Source organism: Phyllopteryx taeniolatus, chromosome 3, assembly GCF_024500385.1.
Source record: "Phyllopteryx taeniolatus isolate TA_2022b chromosome 3, UOR_Ptae_1.2, whole genome shotgun sequence".
NCBI classification, from domain to species: domain Eukaryota; kingdom Metazoa; phylum Chordata; class Actinopteri; order Syngnathiformes; family Syngnathidae; genus Phyllopteryx; species Phyllopteryx taeniolatus.
In genome coordinates this window covers 30,763,225-30,783,748 of record NC_084504.1, presented here as the reverse complement: position 1 = coordinate 30,783,748, position 20,524 = coordinate 30,763,225, and the positions used below count along the sequence as shown (strand labels likewise).

General features: G+C 44.1%; 1 protein-coding gene across 1 annotated transcript; it reads left to right on the top strand.

Moving 5' to 3' along the window:
• The first annotated feature begins 3,291 nt into the window (after nt 1–3,291).
• mn1b (meningioma 1b) lies at nt 3,292–18,138 on the top strand. The gene is made up of 2 exons (XM_061768551.1): nt 3,292–7,786; nt 16,751–18,138. Exons 1-2 carry the CDS (start codon nt 4,282–4,284, stop codon nt 16,972–16,974), a joined length of 3,729 nt encoding a protein of 1,242 aa, XP_061624535.1. The 5' UTR covers nt 3,292–4,281; the 3' UTR covers nt 16,975–18,138.
• Nucleotides 18,139–20,524: the final 2,386 nt, after the last annotated feature.

Sequence of the window (20,524 nt, the reverse complement as noted above, 5' to 3'; positions counted from 1 at the left end):
ATAGAAACTAACAACCATTCGCACTCACAGTCATGCCTACGGGCAATTTAGAGTCTCCAATTAATGCATGTTTTTGGGATGTGGGAGGAAACCGGAGTGCCCGGAGAAAACCCACGCAGGCACGGGGAGAACATGCAAACTCCACACAGGCGGGGACGGGGATTGAACCCCGCACCTCAGAACTGTGAGGCTGACGCTCTAACCAGTCGGCCACCGTGCTGCCTCTCGACGAACTATCTATAAGATAATCGATTGTAAAAAGATAAGATAGCGACATCCCTACCGTGTTGTTTGTTGTGCCACGTGAACGCATATCCTGTTCCATGAGTGTTTGAGGAAGTGTCACAGTGAAGATTCCATTCACAGTTTTAGCATGTTTTTTGCGCGTGAGCCGCCTCTGGGGCCACTTTTGCCAGAGCTTTGCAGATTTTCCTTGGCAAGGAAATTTATTTTGGGTGTACCGCACATTGGCTGTTGGATGTCAATAGTACTTCCTGAGCTTGGGTCAAGTTTAGCCTCAGCGATTCTCACGAGCCTTTCCTGTTGTTGTGGAAGGTGCGCGGAGCCCATAGATGATGAGGAGGACGAGGAGGCGGTGGGGGAAGGTTCATTGTCGCATCCCTCCCGTCTGTACAATACAATATAGTCCCTCTCTGATGACAGATGCTGCTTAACCCGCTCTGACCCGCAGAGCTGTGATGTTGCAGCTGAATGACAGGCCCAAAAAGGACACGCACAGGTTCCACTCCACACTTGCCCTACTACACAGGGACCCCGTCCAACAGCCAGAAAAGGAACTGTCTCTTTGGGCAACCCCCCTTGGTAATATATGCCTGTCTGAGCAAGGGCCCACCACCATGAATTAAGACCAGAAAAAGGACACCCACTTGTGTTATCTTGTCCCATTGAGTAAAATGTTGAGACAAATTGAGTGCTAAATCACAGCTGAGTGTGACAGTACTCGAAAGCCTGCAGACTCTCCGTTGTCGTGACGTCGCCTTAGCTGCAGCCCTGAGCTTCATTTGTCATCACTGGAGGCTCAAGGGGGATGAGAGCATGCCATCAGTTTGTCATACTTATAACTTGCCTGTCTCCATTTTAAAACACTGAAGATGGAGCTCGCAGGGGATTTTGCGCAAGAGTATTAGAACTACAGTGGGAACAATGCCATATTCATTATGTTGATTTCCCCCCTCGCTTTCCTGCCGAGTATACTTGTTTCGTGTGTCGTTAATGGGGTTTTGTTTTACACAAAGCTTTTATCAGCTGGAAAATGAACATGAAATGTGGTGTTTCTAAGGGGGCTCTGCAGCAGTGATGGCAGACGTGTCTCAAAGTGTTTTGATATGCAAAAGCTTTTGTGTGTGTCTAGGTATAAATAATGATGCTAAATCCAGCTTGGCGTTGGATATGGAAGCGGTTCTCCAGTGGCCTGGTGACAAAAATTGGAGCTTTTTTCTTCTCCCCGTCAACACACGCACGCGCGTGCGCCTCTTCTTTTTGGAGAACACAGACACTTTGCTCCAGGTCCCCTTAAAAACTGAGTCCCTGTCTTCTGGCTCTCACTTTCTGTCCTTCAGCAGGAAGTTACTCTGCGTATTCTGCACCCCCTTTCCCCTCCTCCAGAAGTCTAAATATACACACAATCATATACTCCTTCCCTTACCTGCATGTCTGTGATAAGCTTTGACATCTCGCACCCACAACTTCTTCCCCATAAAAGTGACCATGTCACTGACTTTTCTATACACAAATATTCTAGGCAAAACCTTTCGAGCAATCTGTGAGACAGCATCGGGGATTACAAGAACTGTGATGATAAACTAATCATGCTTACAATTTACCCCATTTTTAAATGTTATTTATTTATTATTTTTTACCGCAAAAACAATTTCATAAACCACCCATCTTACATGGAATACCACTGATTTCTTCCAAAATGTAAATCATTTATTTTATAATGAAACACGGGGGACATTTTCTTCTTTCAAAATGAACATTTTTAAATAACAATATATTTTCATTTCAGGGATGAATGTGCTCCTGCAGGCTCCGAAAACAACCAGTGGGTGGCACTGTGTCTGTTTGGTAAAATCCCTCCGAGTTTCCCTCCAAACGCAAAAAGACAGTTTGACACCAAAGTGCCTGGAAATAGATAACCTTAATATAGTGTTCTCCTTTCACAATGCACATAGTGGTAAATAAAAAGCACACTTTTGTCGAAAAGTTGCACATGTTACATAGCCTGCAGCAACTCAAATGTAAATGTAAAAAAGTAAAAACCTAAACAATCTGTAATATTTTTTTTTTGGGGGGGGGGGGGAAATGTCATCAGAACAGACAATCCTGAAAATAACGTGATTTGTCAAAAGTCAATATGAAACTGTACGTTGCTCCAAAATTATTTTACCGAATAAGCACAACACAAACGCCTATCAGACTATTTTGAATTTGGCAAGCCATCTCATTAAAAAAAAAAAAATATTTTTAAAACGGGCAAGAAAATGAAAAGCCTAGAATTAAAATATTTCAGAATAATCACAAATGATTCATTTTTTTTCCCAAACACAAACAAAACCAAATCTAACGCGTTGTCTCATTGTTATTTGAGGCACTAATTGACATAACTAATGGAAAATGATTCATCGTTTAAAGAATATAATATACAAGCAGAAGTTTAGGTCGATCGCCAGACACAAAGCGAGACGCAACATATGAATGTTCTACTTTGGGTCAATGGCGGGTGGGATCTTGATTGTTCTCATGGCGATGGGACACACTTTATAATAATGCCTGCCGGTTACTTTACACTTTGGTTTTTATCAAGTGATAGGCTATCAAAATCGTGGCGCAATCGCACCAGAATCCTAAAGACATCAGAACCGACATTGCTACATTTTCATAATGGACAATTTTTGGGAGGGTTTCTATCTGAATATTAAGACTTAATTCTTTTTTTTTTGGTTTAAAGACCCTTGTCACTTGAGTGAGTATATAAATATACAGAAGAAAAAGGTTTCTTTAAAATGTGCCTGTATGATTCAAAATGTTAAAACATGGGAGGAATTTTGATTGACGCAGAAGTGTATAAACCATTTTCTCCTCAAATTATTCCATTGCAGCTCACTCAACCCCCTCTTTTAAATGTTTTAATCCCATATATTCAAATCAAAAGAGAAATAAAATAGTTCCCATACCTACCAATTTGATATGCTCAAACAAAAACAAATTGTGAAAGTCATTGCGAAGACTGATTTACACAAAAAAAAAAAGGTTTGCAAATGTCATCCGCTGTGGAAGACGACCTTAAAAGTGTTTGTCCCGCCCCCAAGCCGTCTCGGGGCCCTCCGATTGGCTGGAGCCGCATGCAAAGAAGTGCTGCTGGAAATGCAAAACTTGTTGCTGGCTGCCGCGGACGCGCTGATATCGCACACGGCCAAAAGCGGCAAAGCCGAGTGCGTGTCTTCCAGTCAATGTGCTTGCAGCACGCGGTGCACGTTCGGGAGCCAAAAGGTGCACCGATTCATCGCAGAGCGAACCCCCAGCAGCCAAGCGGAGGATGCCGTCTCGCCGCTCCGTGCTTGCGGAGTGCGGGTAGTGCACGCCTCGCAGCCTCGCAGCCTCGGGACCAGGACCGGACCGGAACCGGGAACACGTCGCTCCTGTGCTTTGACAGGAGCGCCGTTGATGGTGGACTTCGCATCAAGACGGACGACTTGCTTTGCGCCTGCACTGCAATTAATGGCGCTTTTATGGACAATAAAAATAAATTAAAAGAAAAAAAAAATCATCGAAGCTACAAAGACCTCAATGGGACTTTTTCTTGATGCCATTATGGGACTTTACACAGAAAAGGAGCAGTGGGCCCTTTGACACCTGATTGGAATAATTAATGATAGGGCCGAATTGATCATTTCTGCATTTTCTTTTCTTTTCTTGTGTGCGGTGTGTTAGGGACATGTATTTGTGCCGTGACGACGCCGTAATGCGCACACGAAACTTTGGTGGATCGTTAGACAGCAGGCAGCAAGGTAAATAAGACTACAGTATTATCAATACATTTGCTTGATCAAACGGCATAAAGTGCAGGTACAAGAACAGCTGGGATGCTTGCAAACATACTTAGACGGCCCTGCCGCTTCTTCTAAGAAATAAAAAGAGAACTTTCTTGATTTGATCAGACTTTTAAAGCCAATTGAATTGTAGTTTTGCATTGCTTTTGGGAACAGACTGCTTAACAGTCTGCCCAATGACTATCAATTTTACTATCATCAGAGTAGCATGTTTGGGCTGGAAAAGTTTGGTTCTCAGATTAATAGCAGAAACCCCGGGCAGTCAGAGAGACAGAAAAACCACCCGAGACTAGACATGGGCTCCCATTATAAAAGTGCCAGTTTTCACGCTGGAGGACCGCCGGGAGCTGTGGAGCCCAGCATGGGCCCAATGAGTGACCCGCAGATGCTCGGACTCAACATGAACATGAACGGAGAACAGTATGGAGGTTTTCACTCCCGGGGTCACTCCGACATGCATGCGAGCGGCGGACTTCAGCAGCAGCAGCAAGGACCCATGCATGGATTTTTTAACAACCAGCAACCTCATCAAGGACATCCTCACGGCCATCAACCTCACCCCCACCAACATCATCCTCACTTCGGTGGGAATTTCGGAGGCCCAGAGCCAGGGTCATCGTGCCTGCATGGTGCCAGGCTAATGGGCTACAATAACAATGCCATGGGACCACAGCAGGGCTTTGGAGAGGGATTTGATCCTCTCGCTGAGGGACAGGCGGGGGATGGCTTCCCCCAGCAGCAACAGCGGCCCGGTAACATGCCTGACTTCCAACATCACGGTCCTCCCGGCGGCAGCCACGCTGTTCCTGCCCCCTGCCTTCCCCTGGACCAGTCACCGAACAGGGCAGCCTCGTTCCACGGTCTGCCTTCATCCTCCTCGTCCTCCTCCGATTCTCACAGCCTGGAGAATAGACGGCTGCACAACCAGGGAGCTGTGGAGGGATTAGATTATAACTTCCCCGGTGATCCCCCATCTGGACATTTCGATGTACCTGTGTTTTCGCCATCTGAGTCCGAATCTCAGTTACCCCATTTTGGCCCAGGAAGGCCAGCTCCCAGTGGGAATTTTCCAGGAAACCCTGGCATGCCTCGGACGCCGGGCATGCAGGGCATCTCCAAGGGACACCAACCTCCACCGCCCCAGCAGCCGCAACATGAAATCTTTTTTGAGCGTTTTGGAAATGGCAGGAAGGTGCCCGTGGGAATGGACCCGGGGGTCAATGCGAGACATCCTCTCATGCAACAGCAACAACAGGCTGGCTTGATAGCTAGACAGAACTCATGCCCCCCTGGCCTCCCCCGACCCCCTCAGGCGGAGTCTGGCTCCACTAACCCGAGCATTCTGGACGGAGGGGTCATGATGAGTGGCCAACACAATCAGTTTGAATATCCCATTCACAGACTGGAAAATAGGGGTCTGCACCCCTATGGGGACCCTATGTTTAATATGCAACAGCCAGCTCCCCTTCCCTCCCAACAGCCCCCAAATCAGAGACTACAACACTTTGATGCTCCTTATATCAACATGGCAAAAAGGCCTAGATTTGACTTTCCGAACGCGCATGGAGGCGAAGGCTGGTGTGGCGGCATGGAAAATCACCTCTCCCCCTCTTCCTACCCAGGACTGCCAGGCGAATTCACCCCACCTGTGAATGAAGGTTTCCCACCTGGTGCACTGCAGCACACAGGGCCTGAGCAGCAGTCTTTACAGCAGCGACAGAATGCAGCCATGATGATAAAGCAAATGGCTTCTCGCAACCAGCAGCAGAGAATGAGGCAGCCCAGTCTGCAGCAACTCGGTCACCACGGTGATGTGCCTCCGGGCCCACTCGGTCATGGCGGCCCAGTGGGGGGCATGCCTCAGCCCAACTTTGACAGGGAAAATGCAGGTAGAATGGCCAATGTTGATGGACAAAACCCGCATGTAAACCAGGAGAACTCCTGGTTCCATGGGTCCCAGCCTCCTGGGGAGATGATGTCGCGGCGTATGGGAGGAGCCGGCAATGACTCAGGGCCCCATGACATGGGTCTCCAGCAGAATGGGGCTGGTATGATGTTTAGGCCAGGTATGGGCATGCAGGAACCCATGAGAATACCTGGAGATGGACATGTACAGGCTCTCCATTCTCCAGGCTTGCACTCACAGTTCAGCAGTAACATGGGAAACCTCTCACAAATGCAGTCTCCAGGAGCAGGAGGAGGAGCTGGACATCCGAATGCACCAGCAGAGAGGCGAGCACCTGAATTCCCAGCACCTCCAATAGGAGCACAACCACCATTCCCCTATGGAGGGGCAAACCGTCAGGGGCCAGCTCACAATGTACCCCAGGGGGTGAACACCTCACCAGGGAGCTACCCTCCTCAGTCTGAGTTCCCCTCAGGCCAGCGGTCGTCTGTTAGCAAGCTCGGTGCTCTGTCCCTTGGGAATTTTAACAAAACCAGTGCTAAAGACAGTGTTTTTGGCCAGAGCTGCCTGGCGGCCCTTTCTACGGCGTGCCAGAACATGATTGCAAGCCTAGGGGCTCCCAACCTCAACGTAACGTTCAACAAGAAGAACCAAAATGAGGGCAAGCGAAAACTGAGTCAGACAGAGCAGGACATTAATAGCAGCACATCTAACGGGACTGGCAGTGCTGGGCCTGAATATTTTCAGAGCAGCACTTCTCAGAACAACCAGCTGCCCGGCACTGGGAATAGCAACGCTAAGCCTGCAAGTCAAAACCAGACGGTGCAGGGGGAAGCCAGTGCCCTCTCCCCAAATTACAACATGGACGCTACCCCGTGCAGTGAGGGGAAGGCAACAACAGGGAGTGGGAGAGGGAGAGGGAGGAGAAAAAGAGACAGTGGACATGTGAGCCCTGGAATTTTTTTTTCCTCTGAAAATGGAAACCCTGTTGTGAGTCCAGGCCAGCAAACCCCTTCAGCTGGTGTTGGGGAGAGGGGGGGCGGGGGGACGCCCCATGAGAAACAACTGCAATCACCCTCTTGGGGGAAAGGAGGCGACCTGTTGTTGGGGGACCAGGCTGACCTGATGTCTTCTCTGGACAGCGGCATTCAAAGTGTCGCCAAGTCTGACAGCAGCTCGCCCCGTGTGGACTTTCCTGATGATGTCAGTGCCCACTTTGGCAATGAGGATGAGGTGTCCTCCAGCTCAGATGCAGGAGGCTCCTCAGCCAATAAGCCTAATCGCAGTCCCATGATCAATGGCTCACCCAAAATGCAAATAAATGGACAGAAAGCCTTAGGCATAGGCATTAACAATCATACTACCTCGACACCAGACAGCTACGGACTGAGTGCTGGTGGAGCAACGGGCGGAAGTGGGGTGAGCCATCCGGGGACACCCGGGGTGGAGCAGGTACGCTCCCCGTCCAGCACCTCTGGTCAGGACGAAATCCACCCTCTGGAGATTCTACAGGCCCAGATCCAGCTGCAAAGACAGCAGTTCAGCATCTCTGAAGACCAGCCTCTGGCCATGAAAAATGGCAAAAAGAATGGCGAGTGTCCGTCTCAGAACAGAGACAACGAGCTGGCAAGCTGCAGCCCTGATACTGGGAAGGGTTCAATGGGCACTATTGACCTTGACACACTAATGGCAGAGCAGCACGCCACCTGGTACGTGCCCAGTGACAAGGCCATGATGGACGGGTCCGAGGATGACAAGTCCATGGGACTCTGGGAAAAAAACAAGAGCCAAAACAACAGCAAAGAAGGTAAGAAAGTTTTTTTTATTCAACTTTATTCAACTTCCATATCAATGAGCAGCATACTTGACTTATGAATGCTCAAGTATATTTCCCTGAAAAATTGTAATGAGCTGATCTGCAGCACAAGATTGAAAAAAAAAAAAAAAAAAAAAAAAAAGGTAATGTTGTGGTGACCTACGACAAGACGCATATTTATTTTTTTTTAGTTTTAAAACACCCTCGTAAATTGAATATGTTTAACCGGTCGGGAAAATCTCACTCCAAATTCGAAAAACAGAATTCAGTTTGTCCAAATAGTTTTAAATAGTTGACAACATATTAGAGCAGTCTAAAAATCCTTTGAGCAGCACAAAGACCTTTACCTTTCTCCCCCTTATGGTGTATTTTAATTTTTATTTTTTTTAAAAATAGAATTCCTCATTGTAGTGACACCTCGAGAAAAGTAAACATTTCCCGGGGTTCTTTATCTCAGGGTGAACAACTGCATTGAGATGATTAATAGCTTTTAGAGAATGTGCAACTCCGCAGTGGGGTTTCCCTCGCCTTGTTACGTGTTTGTTTATGTTATTACCATGGGATAATACACAGCTGCTGAAATGGAATGGCCTTTAAATTGGATGGAAATGTTTGTTTCCCCCCCACATATATTATCTAATTTTAATTAGATTTAGGATTTTGTTATTTGAATGTAAAACATAGCTGTGCTATTACATGCCAGATGGAAGACATACCATTACTATAATAGCATGCAACTTTTCGAGAAATTATATTGTCTATTTACTTTCCTTCTTTTTGTGTAAAAGTAGTATTGGAAATACATTTGGAGCCATTTAATGCAGTGTTGCACAATATACAATTTGTGTAGTCACCTAAATTTAGTCAAAAAGGCCAAAAATATTTAAATTTGCAAATGAATTAGTTGAAGTTTTAATACTATAGTTTAATACTTTAATGTGTTTGTTTTACATAGTTAAGCTACAATTTATGTTACACTATACTTTATTCTTTACCACAATAACAACAATATATTATGCAATAATTATAATGAACATGCATATTCTGTACAATCGATAATAATAACAATTATATATATATATATACACACACACACAACATTGTTTCTGCAATTAGTATAATGAAATTATTTATTCATTTCAGTATTACATTTGTAGTACACATTTGTTTCTATTGAATTCCCTTGTGTAATTGCATTACCATTTATATATATATATATATATATATATATATATATGAAAATGTTACTTTTTATTAAATTGTGCTTTTTGTTAAGTGCTTTTTTTTCTCCACAATGAATCTTACTACTTGGAAGTCATTGTCATTTGACAACATTTAAAAGGCTGTTAGCCACCATTAGCACCGACAGGCTTTTGGGTGCCTTTTTTTTTGGTGCAATAATAATAATAATAATAATAATAATGGGAGTATATATGTATTTCTATACGTGTAATTGTATTGGCCAGTGTCTGCCGTGTCTCCAGCGCCTCTTTGTTCTGTTGACTGCAGGCGTAGATGGAGGTGGGGGCGCACAGCGAGCTGTGTCTGGTTTCGGGGGCATCTCGCACGTTGTTTATGTGAGACTGGGTGGCGGCTGGTTAACGCTAACGCAATAACTTGTAACCAGAGGCCTAATAATCACTTCAAATCAACAGGAAAATAACATTAGCCCAGATTAGCATACAAGCCCCTTCTGCTGTTTGTTTTGCTCGGAACTAGTTGTCTAGCACTCAAATTAATGAATAGCGACTCCAGTCTTTTAATTCCCCTGATTTATTGATGTGGTCTAAAGAGGTGCACAAGCTCTGCTAATTTATGCAAACTTCAGTGAAAACAACAGTGCCGGAGGAGTGTGTATACGTGTGATGCAAGGCATATACATATACATATACATGTGATTGTGTGCTATTAGATATACCGATGGGTTTGCCTTTGCCAAAGAGAACCAACACTATTTCTCAGGCAGGCTTCCTTCCCCTGTTGCGTGCGCACACAAATCAGCAGCAGCAGAATGGCCTTTTCTCGTTTCTCCTCCTTTCTACCTCTCGCCGCCCTCCCTGCATGGACAAGCGGCATGCAGCTCGGGAGCGATCGATAGCTAGTTAGCACAAATCACGGCTCCTGACAGTTTTTCATTTGAGTGCTTCAGACAGCAAAGATGAAAAAAATGGCAGAGGTACATTTGGGAGATGGGCGATTTGGAGATTGAATCAGAAGCTTGGCTTTACATTGGAGGGAGTAATATAACATCGTAATTTAAGATAAGGCATATGATAGTTCCTTAAGGGGCAACATCCAACATGCTTTTGTCACTACAAGAACGATCCACCTCAACCAGTCACTCGGGTTTGAAGTTGCTCATCTCGTCTGCGAGTCTTTACAATTAACGGAATGTGACTTCGTCAAGAACATTCTTTGAATTTGATTCTTTTCACTAGCATCCAAGAGATCTAGCTTTTTGTTCCATGATTGTGTTTTTTTTTTTTGTACTTACCTTGAAGTAAAGTATATTCATTACTATTCCGTAAATTTGTACTGCATGCCTGCAAATGTTTCCTTATTTTTCTTAGGTTTCGTCAATGTGCTTTTATAAAATTACATTATAATGTATGGAATTGAGATGTCAAACAGGCAAATAGTGTTTATATTGAAATTATGTTTGGGAGTAGTTGAAGTGTTCAGGGTCAGTCTAATTTCCCTCTTTTTTTTTTGGATTTGTTTAAAACTATTCACTCCCAAGTAGTAGTTTACAGCAATGGGCATTACAAGGGAGCAGTACATCAGATTGTCAGTTTTTAAAAGTGTTTTTCTTCTTTGCCCGGTGTATGACAGCTCACACTGATCCACGTTTCAGAGTTTTGCGTGCTGTCTTCACGATCCACTCTGCAGGTTGTTTTTGGCCTCCTCTTTCTGTGCCTGTTTGGATATTTTAGTTTTGAAGGAGGTTGCTTTTGAGCTCACCCTCGTCAGGTTGTAAAAAGTCTTCCTCACACGTTGTTATTTCTTTTTGTAATGTGTGTAGTAGTCTCGATAACATGCAAGCAGAAATTGGACGGAAGAAGTGAATGAGCTATTTTTGTTTTTCCTTTTCATTTGTTTCACCACATGCACTTTTTTTCTTCTTCTGTTGAACACGTTTTAAAATACTTCACAGCTGACCTTATTAAACAGTTCTGCTCTTCACTCCGAGTAATAAATCTTTAAAGAGCTCAGATTATGATCAAATCTCTGCAACTCTGACTTTGACAGATTTGACAAAGAAAGAGTTTGCATGTTACAATATCATTATAATCTGCTTTAATCCACACACACAAAAAGTTGTATTGCTATCTCGGCATTGAGAAAGATCCTGTGAGACTACCTGCTTTTGACATTTCACTACAACAACACCTCAACAAACTGGGTCAGTAATTTGTATTTCCTGTTTTGAAACAGGAAAAAAATAATAAAGTGATTGGCACTCGCTTGCAAGTGGGAGAAAAAAACAGCTCGGGGCAGTGCTATGTGCTTTACCTGTCATTACACAGTCTTTCATATTGACTTTTTCAACTACACACTTCTACAAAGCCTCACGCACACTTCTCTCTTCTGGAGTAGCGATAATCGTTACGATAATCATAGCAATTAGCTTTGCTAGTATTGTTTCCAAAAGACATAATTCATCTGAAGTCAACTCCTGCAATTTGACCTGGTTATTGACAGCTTCATTAGGAGGAGAATTGCTTGTGTTTCTCTGCAGTGAATTTCAGCGCTATGATTGCATTTTAAGCAACTGTGTCCCTGTTGAGAAGAAAAAGCTAAACAGTTGTTATTTTGCCAATTTGAACTGGACTTGTGTCGTGAGATTCTTCTATTAGATGAGAGGTATGCATTCAAGGTTTTATTTTTTTTTCTGTGTGTGCTTGTGTGTATTGTTTGTGTGTGTGTGTGTGTGTGTGAATACGGGTTTGTGGACAGCGCAACTTGATAGTGTCGATGTGTCAGCTGCAGACATAAAGTTAGATTTATTTCGACTGTGTCAGACTCGCAAGTCCACCCCATCGACCCAGCGCCCCTCGACCTCCTCTCTTCTTCGGCCTGGTGGAATGTGTTAAAACAAAATAAGTATTGACTTGATTTAGATATAGTGCCTGATTTGGAAAAGTGCTGCATTTGGAGGGTTTTGAACACTTGAACATATGTGCTATATAAGACACTGAGTCCCTGTCACAGTCAAAGACAGCGCATTCAAGTTGAAGACAGGTGTCAGTCTATATAAAAGAAAAAAGAAGCTCGTCCAGCAAGTTGTTTTCCCAGATGAAAGGTGTTTGGATGAAAAGAGAAAAAAAACATTTTCAGCATGTGGTAAATGTTCTCATTATATGGATCAGTGCGTGGAATGCATGAATCTTGTAGTTTCACAAATTGAAAAGTGAAAAATAACTGCTTCCCGATGTATATGACACTCATCCAAATGTATATTGTCTTGTTGACTGCTTGCCATACAACTGTGGCAGTAAAAAAAACAAACGAAAAAAAAAAAAAGAACCACTGTAGTACAAAGCTACTGGAAGGTGTTGGGTTTATGTCTCTGCTTGTAAAAAGGTGTGTACGTGTTCTCAGCTCTCTTGAGGTGTCAGTGTTGTCACACTGCCAGTAGTGGTTATGTTATTTGCCTTACAGCTTGTTGTCAGGCATCTTTAATTTGTATTGAGGAATTGACAAATGACTTATGACACGTGAGCTTTTTCTCTTTGGAGACAAGTGGAAGCTGATTGAGAGAAAGAGAATGTACGAGCGTTAAAAAGCTACTGCTGTCTTTAAATGTCAGGTTTTTATTTGTTGTCCAAAAAAAAAAGGGAAAACTTTGGAATTATCTGAAATGTGCTGAGACAAAATAGAGACAGATAAGTAGATCAATATGTCATCGGCTTGGATGACACGCTGGACAGGTCATAGACATGCTTGTGAGTTATGAAGGGCCCACTAAATCACTTCCCATGTTCTGCTTTGTGTCTGCTTTCCTCAGCGCTTCTTGTGGCCGGAGAGGTGTGTGTGTGTGTGTGTGTGTGTGTGCATGAGAGAAGGTAACAAGCGCTGAGGGCAATGCCTGTCTGGAGAAGCTTCTCTTTTTTTTTTTTTTTTTTTTGCTGCTCGCTTAAAGTTGCAGGCCAGAGAACAGAGAGGAAATTCAAACCAAAATAACCTCTGCGCCCTTGTTGGAGAAATGTGCCCCCCACCCCCTTCTCTCGTCGTCTTTGCAGAGATCCTCCCTCTTCTGAGGCAAAGGTCACAGTTTGGGAGTCGGGTGGAGTTTTGGGGGTTGCAAAGGAGCCTCGCTTTCCCTTCTTTGACAACCTCAAGGCTTGAGGTACCTTTTGAGGTGTTCATTGTACACCTTTGGGTTGAGTTTTACTGAGTGTGTCCATGGTTCTGACATGTCAGTGGCTAAAAACACTTTTTTCCCCAGATGTTTTTAAGTCTTCATTTTTTTTCCTCCCATTTATTTATTTTTTTTTTTTTTCCCCTTCTATGGATGGTGATGGATTCTTTGCGCTGACAAAGACAGAATTCTCACACCAGGCCGTCCACGGCACTAGTTGTTATGCTAAAGGAATCTGACCTGATGTCACACAGTGTCACAGGATCGGAGGCCTTTGGGTGTTTTTGTCAGCGAGCGGCGCGGTCTGATTGGACCGCGTTGCATTCAGAGAAGATAGGGTCGCGCCCCTGGGAGCGGGAGGTCAAAGGTGAAGTGTCGTCATGGAAGTAGAGCTCGGGATAGAAAGGGCAGAGCCACGCCGCTTGAGATTCTGGAGCCTGGGAAATCAACGTGACGGCCGTGAGGAACTAGCGGCAAAAAAAAGAAGCCTTGTAACATTTTAACTCTCTTGCGCACACTTTGTCTCCTCCTGCCAGCTTTTTGTTATTTAAAAGTCACAATTCATCACATCTCCTCATTTTACTGATAGTTATTTTAGCTATATTAACTTCAAAGACTGCTGCGGTTATTTTTAAATGCGAGCGAACATTCAGTGCAAAAATCATGGTAGAATTATTGTCTGCCTCCTCCTCCACGTCGCTTGCTGATCGGAGTGACATGGAAAGCTGCGTCAGGCCGTCGGTTCCCAGACGCACTCTCGTCATTGTATGCACTCCCCACTGGTGTGTGTGTGTGTGTGTGTGTGCGCACACGCACTTGTGCTTGTGTGCGCGTGTAAGAGAGAGAGAGAGCGCATCGTCATCAGACACTAAATAACAGTGTCACACTCGAAGCGAAAGCGATACAAATGAATCACATTGAATTTGGTTTTTGTTTAGCACATGTCTGTGGTAATCTTGTCTGCCTGTGCTGTGTTTGAAGACATTTAGGTGTTTTTGCCTCCTCAGGCTTTACATTCTCCTTTTCTTATTTCTTGTTGATGCTGAGCTGTAGTTCCCCTCAGATGAATGGGCTATTATTGATATTAGCATGAATATGGAATCTGTGTAAGTCAGTGAGCAGCCTTAACAAGATGTTGTTGGGAGGTTAGATTTGGGATTTGGACTTGTATCATGGAGAATTTCACACTGTCGTTTCCACTTTTGAACAAGTACACCTTCATGGATAATGCGTTCAGTTTAAGTGTGGTGTTCCCCCCCCCCATGAAAAATCACACAACTTCTATCCCCATTTAGAAAATGTCATATTATATCATGTATTTTTTTTTTTTTAATGTGCCGTCCAATCGTAAATCCATTTTCTATACTGCATATCATGTTAAGGACCGCTGGGATTTTTTAAATTATATGTTTCCCTGAATGTGCTTTTACATTAGAGCGCATGCCGAGGGTGTAGAATCACAGACTAATTGTAGTTATGTTGTTATTTGAGGTGATATATGAATAATCTCATTGATGTCTCTCGCTGTAATCGCGTGTGCACGCGCATCTAAATAGATGCACGTGCATGAGAAGCGGCGCGGGCACGGCAGCGGCGGGCGCGTTGTTTGTCTTGGGCCGAGCGTGTTGTCAGTTTGCTGTGTGTCAGCAGTGAGCCAGGGGAACGCTTGGCTGCCTATTCAGGCCGGTGCGGACCCCGCTGTGCCCAGCTAGCATGAGCTGCCGGCGGCTGCTGAGACGAGGGAGTGCGAGCGGGTGGAGGGAGGCAATATGTGCGGGGGGGGTGGCCTTGGCATGCTGAGGTGTATAACCGCACCCTCTGGCAAATGTTAGGTCTCGTCAGCCGCACCTCTGACGCCGCTCTAAATCCTCATTTCGCCCTCACCGTGTCCACCCTCTTAACATCTTGCTTCCTTGGGAGAGAGAATTTTTTTACAAAATCCTCGCAGAGTCAAACCAGACAATGGGAGGCTTGGCTGCCTGACCTTTTACCAAATCCTCCACTTTTCCATTCCAGTGGTCACAGTCCAGACAGGCTGGGGGGCAAGCCTGTGTGTCTGCCTCCCTTGGTCGTCCTTGCTGCATGACCAGGTTAGGATTTGGGAAGGAGGTGGGGGATGACAGTGGTAAACAAAAGCGCCTGCCCACCAAAAAGTACAGTTCAGATTGGTATGCTTTTTCCACCGTCAAGACTAAAGGATTCCAGAATAACTGATCCATTCTGCCGCTGTTGTTTTTTTGTTTCACGGGACCAGTCGCAGTAGTATGAAATATAAAAGGTGGACTTTGATACACTATCACTGCAGAATCAGCACCACCAGGTGACAATAGGAAAGGACACAAGCTTTTTTTTTTTTTTTTTTTTCCTTTTCTAAATTCTAAGCTCATCTTGTAAGAGAAACACAATTCTGGAAGTCCTCCATTGTTTTCCTTTGTGTTCCGTGACCCTTTTCCTCTTCATATTGAATTTATTGGTTACGCTTTGTCGCTATGATACCACTTTCTTTTTTTTTTTTTTTTTTTACAGCCATCACCATTATGACTAAATATCCTACAGTGGAAATTAAGCTAGATTTTGCTTCACTACTCTTCCAAACTGTGCGTGATGATCTGAACTGAAGCGAACTGTCGCGTTGGTGGGAGTGTGCGGCCCGACGGTGTCGTCAATCTCAGCCTGTGTGACGCATGGAACTCAGCTTGTCAGTTCTCACAGCTGCTACAAATACTAGATCCACTTGTCCCTGCGCCTTGCTGTGTTGTCTTGGTGCGTAACACTGATCTGTTTCAACCATCCACATGGCGCTAAAGCAGAAGTTTACGTGTGTGTGCGGGTGCATGTGCGTGTTTGTGCAAAGGAGATGGGAGAGTAATCAGACTGGATGTCTTCACACACTTCCTCTGTGCTCGTGGCTAAAAGGAAAAATCCAAAGCACGTAGTCCCTCCATTACTTGCGATGTGTCTCTCCTCCCGCCAAGCTTCTCTTCCTCCCTGCCCCAACATATTGGCACATGATATATAGTTTAGAAAGCACTTCCTCTCCTCGTCAATCTCCCCCATGACTAAGTTTTTCATTACACGACTCGGAGTGATTTTTCTCCATATGTGCCGCGTACACCTCGGGCGTCAGCATTAACTCTCTGGCACGGCAGATTTTTTAATATGATGTATAATCAACCTGTGTATGGATTTTTCGGGTACAGCCGTTTAATATGAGCCTCCGCATCTCTGTGACACGAGGTCGATACGCCGGCGCGATCGCATTGGGTCAAGCAGGTTTACAGGCCAGTTTTGCCGGTGCCCTTTCACCCCCTGATCAGGGGTCAGTGCGGATTTGCACGTGAGACCAAACGAAGGTGTGTTCCATTTTTGTGTGTCAGACTGGACTAGTGCGAGAAGAGGCGTTACCACTTAAAGTTTACATTAACAGAGTGGCTGAACACTTAAATGAATATCACAGTGCAGATTTTGAATGGGATGTGTAATGACGCTGGTTTGAATTAAAATTGCATTGAAATTGTTCATCTGCCAGTTGCTATATATTGTTCATCTTGCATGGTTGTAATGAACATTTTCCTTTCTCTGCTTGCCTGCAGAATCTGAGCTGTCCCAGAGTAAGGCTGGAGTCGGGGCCCCTGGCGCCCCTGGGGCCGGCGGTGGCGGCGGCGGAGGAGGAGGGAACCACCTTCAGTGCCTGTCCGTCCACTGCACAGATGAGCTGGGGGACACTAAGGGCAGAGGAGGGCCCGTCTCTTCTTGGCGCTCGCTCCACTCTGATATTTCCAACCGATTTGGGACATTTGTGGCGGCACTGACTTGAATCAAAAAGCTGTCCCACCGCAAAAGAAGAGGACAAACTGAGAAGACCAGAGACAAATGACAAAGAATGACGACGACGATAAGACGTGGAAAGTGCAGGCCCCTCTTGCCTGTTCAGGGAGAGAATGACTTTCGCATATAAATGCAAACCATACACACAAACGCGCACACACACACACACACACACACGCACGCACACCCACGCACACCCACGCACCATGTTATTGTCAAACACATGCAGTCACTCGCTCGGACACTGCTGGACTCTATTCAACAATGCCCAATCTGGAAAACCTCAAATCAAATGTATATTTTTTTTCTTTGCTTTTTGTTTGTTTGTTTTGTTTTGTTTTGAAAAAAAAGTATAAACTTGTCAAACGATGATTATGAGATAGCAAAAGCAGATATATTCAGTTGCCACTGGCTGTAATTGTGTAGCAGTGTTGACACACGTGATGTACTTGGCAGGCTGAGGATTTTTTTTATGATGTTAGTAGATATGGCCTTTCTGCTCACCTCACTTACACATAGAGCTCTAATGTAAATATAGATTAACCCATTGTAAGCAACTGTTGACCCAAAACGTTCATCTGACTTGGTCATATTTTGATCATTTTTGTCCGTCTCAAATGAGCGAACGACTTCATTTGAAGTGGAATGAATACTTCAGAAGCATAACAGAAGACAGATGAATATGCATGAATGTATTTTTTTCTTTTTTTCAAATACAACTATTTGCCTCCATGTCCTGGCAACTTTTTACCTGTATCATTGCTGCTGTTCATTTGTGTTGTAAGAAACTTCTCCACACATATTCATGAGCTCAACCTTGTATACAATTCAGCCAATGGGAACTGAAATGGCGGCATTTGCATTGTTTTAATAAGGGAATTGAAAAAATGGCTATTGGTATTGCACATGTATAATAAGATAAAAAAAAAAAATGCTGTGTGTTGGGCAATCTTGTAATCTTTAAATAAAGCTTCTGTTGAATTTAAATTTCTGAAACAATAGATGGAGGACTGTGACAGCAATTTATGAACCGATTTTTTGTTTACTTTTTAAAAGATAAGTAAAGTGCAGTCGTCTGTTTTCCTGCATATTGTATATATCTGTATATGTTTTATTGAGTAACTAAATAACAATAAATATGACGTTAAAGGTGGTTCTTTGTTACCGGTCTCTATATATTTTCTACAAAAACAGCATACAGTAGATAAAAGTGTTATTTTCAAATGCCACCGTACTGTATAATACTATTTGTTTACCTTGAGGATCATGATCCAATGCAAAATATCTGTAGTATATTGAAAATGACAGCTATGACAAGGAAGTTGTGAACTGAAGCGCACTAAGTCACAGCATGCAGGTTCCTGTAAAATACACTGGATAGGAAAACAAGAAGTGGCAAATAAGCGACGCTGTCGAGTCTGTAGCTTCTTCGTGGATTAAGACTAAAATGATTAATTCTGTGTACACTTGTTCACAACGCTTGTCTCACCATCAACTCATGCAGCTTCTAATAAATCTGAAATGTTCACCAAACAATTGCCATCTGGGAAATTGGCTTTTTTTGCAAAATTCCAAAATTAATACTATTCAAATGGGATTTTTTAAGATGAAGACAGCATGGTGAAATAGTGGTAAGCACATCTGCCTCACAAGATTCACAAGAGTCCTCTGTGGCGTTTGCACGTTCTCCTGTAATTGCATGGGTGGAGCACCAGATTATGGGCTCCCATACAGCAACTTCATGAAGGCCCCCCTCTAAAAAAGGTAGGTAGAATTCCTTCCCATTCTCACTTGATGTACAGCTTCAACTGTTCAACAGTCCGGGGTCTCCGTTGTCGCATTTTACGCTTCATAATGCACCACTCATTTTCAATGGGAGACTGCAGGCAGGCCAGTCTAGTACCTGCACTCTTTTACTACGAAGCCACGCTGTTGTAACACATGAAGAATGTGGTTTGGCATTGTCTGAAATAAGCAGGGGCATCCATGAAAAAGACGTTGCTTGGATGGCAGCATATGTTTCTCCAAAACCTGCATGTATCTTTCAGCATTAATGGTGCCTTCACAGATGTGTAAGTTACCCATGCCTTGGCACTAACACAGCCCCCATACCATCACAGATGCTGGCTTTTGAACGTTGCGTGCATAACAGTCCAGATGGTTCTTTTCCTCTTTGGCACGGAAGACACAACGTCCACAATTTCCAAAAACTATTTGAAATGTGGACTCGTCGGACCACAGAACACTTTTCCACTTTGAATCAGTCCATCTTAGATGAACTCGGGCCCAGAGAAGCCGGCGGCGTTTCTGGGTGTTGAAACAAAGCCCTATAACATAGTTTCCATTTGCATCAATGCTTAATGCCAATCAATGGCCTACTGTACATGTAGCATCACTGAGGTGGGGACGTCAATGCTACCTGGCAGGGTTTATGATCAGCCTGCATCACTGCTGTCTTGGATACACAAACACACATAGTAATCAGAGTTCCCGCAGGCCTCTGATATTTGGGCGTGTTTGACGCTGTAGCAGGCCCTTGCTGTGTAGGATCGCAAAGCGTGTTGTTAGTGTGATGTCCAGAGAGCCTCAGCGTTGGCAAACAACAGCCGAAGCAGACGATGTGAGTGGCGTCACCTGGGAGGAAACATGGGGAATAAACACCAATTAGGTGCGGATAAACAGTTTGATTTTGGTTTCTGAATTTTGTAAAAATGTGACGTTATGCTTTTGAGTGTGTGCATTTTGTGTGAAATTACATGTGAGTTCCACTAAAAGGGCAAAAGGATTTTGTGGATGAAAAGTGAAAATGGTAGGGAAATTTGTTTCGGGCGTGATCCAGTAGTTCAACAAAGGAACAGGAAGTGATAAAAGGATCACAAAAGGGACTTAGTGAAAATGGGAGAAAAACAGAATTAGAAGGCTGTGTGGAATAGTAAAGGAGATAAATCAGGAGGAAGATGATATAAGCTGTACAAAAATATGTGATGTACAGAAAAATATAGCATACATAAAAAGAATATAATTGATCATGATCCAGAATAGGTGGAGAATGGTGAAAGAAGTTGCACTGGTGCCCCCCCAAGTGTTTATATTTTTTCTGAATTTTCTAGTCTAATATCTATTGTGTTTTTTGAGAGATAGAGTTAATTTTACAGGACAAGATTTACATTTCTCCTATTGAAATTCCAATTGCTTTGGAACAAATATCTACTGTATATCAATTAATCAGCCAGGGTTGGTTCATTATTTTAGTACGTATTCCATTTTAGTCTGCTTCCAACTTTGGAAACAGTTAGCTAGTTTGAGGAAGGCAATTTTGTTACGACTGTACCTCAGTGCACTCAGTGGAGCAGGGGGCAAGCTTTATTAAATATAGCCGTGGCCCAATGGTTAAGATCATCGCCAGCCACCGACTGGAGCATCTGCCAACATCCCCCGGACTCACGGCTGTGGTGTCCTTGAGCAAGACCCCGAAATGCTCCCTGGGCGCTTCAGCTGCTCCAGTGTGTTCCACTAACATGTATGTGTATGTGTTCACT